Here is a 3,624-nt window from a genome sequence, read left to right on the forward strand (position 1 = left end):
TCTTGGTGTTATAAGTCATCATTTTATGTTTCTCGTCATGTGATTTATTTATGTATGAGTTCAAAATTTTTAATATTACCAACTATATTATTAATTACATTGTCTATTTTAATTTTTTTTTATAATTTTTTTGGTAAGGGATAAATTAGAAGAGGTTGTCATGATACCATTTAAAATTATATATGGATATTCAATTATGAGAGAATAACTAAAGGTCAAATTATTTGCTGATTCGGAAGTTAAAAAAGAAAAATCAAAGATTATTCAAGTGTGTGGTGAATACATGAATGAACTACGATCTAAAATATGTAATTGAGTTTGAAGAGTCAAGGGTTAGGTTGATCCTTTCTAAAACTTCATTCCATATCTGCCACTCCGTACTTATGTTTTTCGAGCATTCCCATATGTGATTCCATGATTCAACATCTATATGACACCTTGCGCATTTATTAGATTTAATCCAAATACTCTTCTTTTATATAAAAAATCATAACTCGGCAGTGTTTGAAAGAAAATTTAATTCTAAAAGCTCGTATTTTTGTATCTAAATCGTTCGTTATATATTTATCACTTGAGATTCCATTTTTAATTAGTTTAAATGTAAACGTCCATCAAGATATTCTTCATATAACTCTACTTCCATTTGAATCTTATAATCTTCATCCCTTATATTTAGATGACGTTAAAAAAAAACACCTGTAATTTTTTCTTTTCTAATTTCTATCAATTGCTTCAAAAATTTTAATAGCGTGTAATTTTTATGATTAATTTCTTTTTTAGAGCTAGATTCTTCAAAAAATTCATTATAAATGAAATGAATTTTATGATTAATTACTATATTCACTGTATTATTATCCAGAATAATAATTAAACTAAAAATCAACGCCATTATTACTCTTTCATATAATTATCGCTTTTAAACTTTTAAGCCATACAAAATATTTTCCCATTATTAGTTAAAAACTTAATCTCGTTGTAAAAGAAAGACTTAAGACAATTATCCGAAGAAGCCTCCCTTCTAACTAAATTAGCCACAAATTATTAAGAAATCTGAAATTATACTTTGATTCTCTAGAAGCTTGTTTAAATTTTCCCAAAATATTCATACGGTTTTATTTTACTCGTATTTCCATCTTTAACCTTTTCTTTTCTCACCTTAATATTTCTTGATGACCGATCTAATGGTAAATAAATTAAACAATCATGATGTCATGTAACGTCATTTTCTTACATGTTAACTTGTATTTTTTCCGCTGTTTATTATATTATCTATAAATGTCTCGCACCTCAAAATTTATTCCGTACAAGTTTTATCTTAAAAAATTTTTAAGAAAAAACGTGGTTAAAGCAGTGTATACAATTATTATCATTTTAAAAATCAAAAAAAAAACTTATTTAACAAACATTTATTTTTTTTATTGTGATACTTAAATATATTGTGATTTATAATTAACAACATATATTTGTAATTTTCAAATTATTATAATTATAAATAAATAAAACACGAAGTGTAACTTTGACATTATACTTTAGATTTATAAAATATTTTTTTCTTTGAAAAAATACGCACAACTAATGTAAAAAAAAAATAAAGTAAGGGCTCGTTTGATCGGCATTATTCATGTGACAAAAAATTAATAATAATAAGGGATCATTTTTTGTTTTTACAAGCATCTCTCTCTTCTCTCTGTTCTCTCTGCAATATGTAATTTCATTATTTGAGATATAAAATTAATAAAAATAGCTATAAATTCTTCCTATTACATACCTTCCAATACTAATAGTTCAAGTCATTCAAGCAATCTCAATAGAAAATCAATTAACATCAGGGAATCAGGAAATAAATTCTCAATAAACCCAATATGGAAAATGCTAATGTCGGTAACGTGCCTAATAATGTAATGTAGGTAAATAAGATTTTAGTGTATGTAGCAGTTTTCAAGTTATTAATAACTATTATTGTCATTTCAGTACAATTATTTCCAGAACTACAAAAAGTTCTTGATAGTTTGATCCCAAGGCAAAGAAAAAGATAACGATGCCTCGCAAGTGAAAGTCGATTTATTGGTAGTGATTTTAGAAGAACGTAAAAAATCGGTAATATTATTTATTTTGTTAAGATATTTTCACTATATTTTTTTTTTGATTTTTACTAATATTTTTTTTAAAATTTTTCATTATATTTAAATATATATTTTTAATTTTTACTTCTATACTTTTTAATTTTAATACTTCACACTTACACCAAAAAGTTTTGTCATCAGTTTCTATTTCCTAATAACCCATATAAGAAATTAGCTGGAAATTAATCTCTGTTGCAATTTACTGCAATAATTACTGCTGTTATTTCTCTTGCAAATGCACTATATTTTTAAGTATGATGAATAAACAAAATTTTTTATCTTATTATTACTTGTGTTTATTTTGGGACAAAGTTTCTTATTCTGATGATAAAGATAGAACGCGATAGAACGCGATTGGCTTATTTATAAAAATTATGATTTTTATTATTATTTCATCACCAATGTTTAAATTATTGATTGTGGTGATTTTGAGTATTTATGTCCAATCACCTGTAATAAAAGTTAATTTCGTAAATTTTAGGCTGGAAATATTTAAGTATATCATTTTATTGATTGCCCATTAGTCTAAGGATTTGGTCATTTACTGCTAACAATACACACAAACTACACATTATAAATTGCTTGTAATGTAGTTACGCACAATTAATTGCATAATTTTTTTATTTGAATAGCTTTATTTAGAGGATGATGCGGGTTTTGATTAAGTATTTTTTTTCAATACAGAATTTCAAAATCTTGTTTGAAGAAAATGCACCATATATTCCTCAAATAATGCCAGCTAAAGCGAGCGCCAATCTAAGTAATCCACCTATACCCCGAACTTCAAAAGCATCTAAAGTTCCTCCAAAACAATCACAAAGTGATCAACTCATTCCACTCTGGAAGAAGCTATCAAAAGGGAAGCGTAAATGTCAAGAGGTTATTGTTAAATCAATTCAAAAAGAACTTGGGCCACGTTATTTAGAACTAACATGTTTAGGTATTAACGTGTTTAGATATAAAGCTCAACAAGGTGAGCATCAAATGGATTGCTACAACATCTTTGGTTCGGGAACCTGCCCTATATCAGTATCAACATGGCAACATGGTGGATTGATAGCAAAAGAAATAAAAAATATTATGTACTTTACGATGAAATCAAAGAACCTGGAATCCCACTTGATGAGGCGTTAGAATTATATTCTGAATCAAGTTCGGATATATACCAGAAATAACATACCTGAAAGCATCTCCGGATAGAGAAGTAACAGTGAAATTATAACATAAAATTTTTATCATGTGAGATCGATGCGCAGTTGATATCAGAAGTGTGACGTAAGATTTGCATAAGTTCTCATCCCAGGATTGACGAACTAATCTCCATGATTCGCAAAGGGGTGGAAGATTAACGAAATGATGAAATGCAGTGCGTCATTAAATGGAGATCTCAGGACCGGTTGTTCTTGGAAATGTTACCTTTGATAAGCGTTATAAAACAGATAGATCATTTTTTTGCTCAGCCATATACGCAAGGCAGTATGGATAGAACATACAGTACATC

General features: G+C 27.4%; 1 protein-coding gene across 1 annotated transcript; it reads left to right on the top strand.

Annotated features, from left to right (window-relative positions):
* Nucleotides 1-2,855: 2,855 nt before the first annotated feature.
* Nucleotides 2,856-3,257, top strand: OCT59_026141 (uncharacterized protein; the record flags this gene model as incomplete). Its single annotated transcript, XM_025321659.2, has 1 exon — nt 2,856-3,257. One exon carries the CDS (start codon nt 2,856-2,858, stop codon nt 3,255-3,257), a length of 402 nt encoding a protein of 133 aa, XP_025168229.2.
* Nucleotides 3,258-3,624: the final 367 nt, after the last annotated feature.

The sequence above is a fragment of the Rhizophagus irregularis genome, chromosome 6 (assembly GCF_026210795.1).
Source record: "Rhizophagus irregularis chromosome 6, complete sequence".
Taxonomy (NCBI): Eukaryota; Fungi; Glomeromycota; class Glomeromycetes; order Glomerales; family Glomeraceae; genus Rhizophagus; species Rhizophagus irregularis.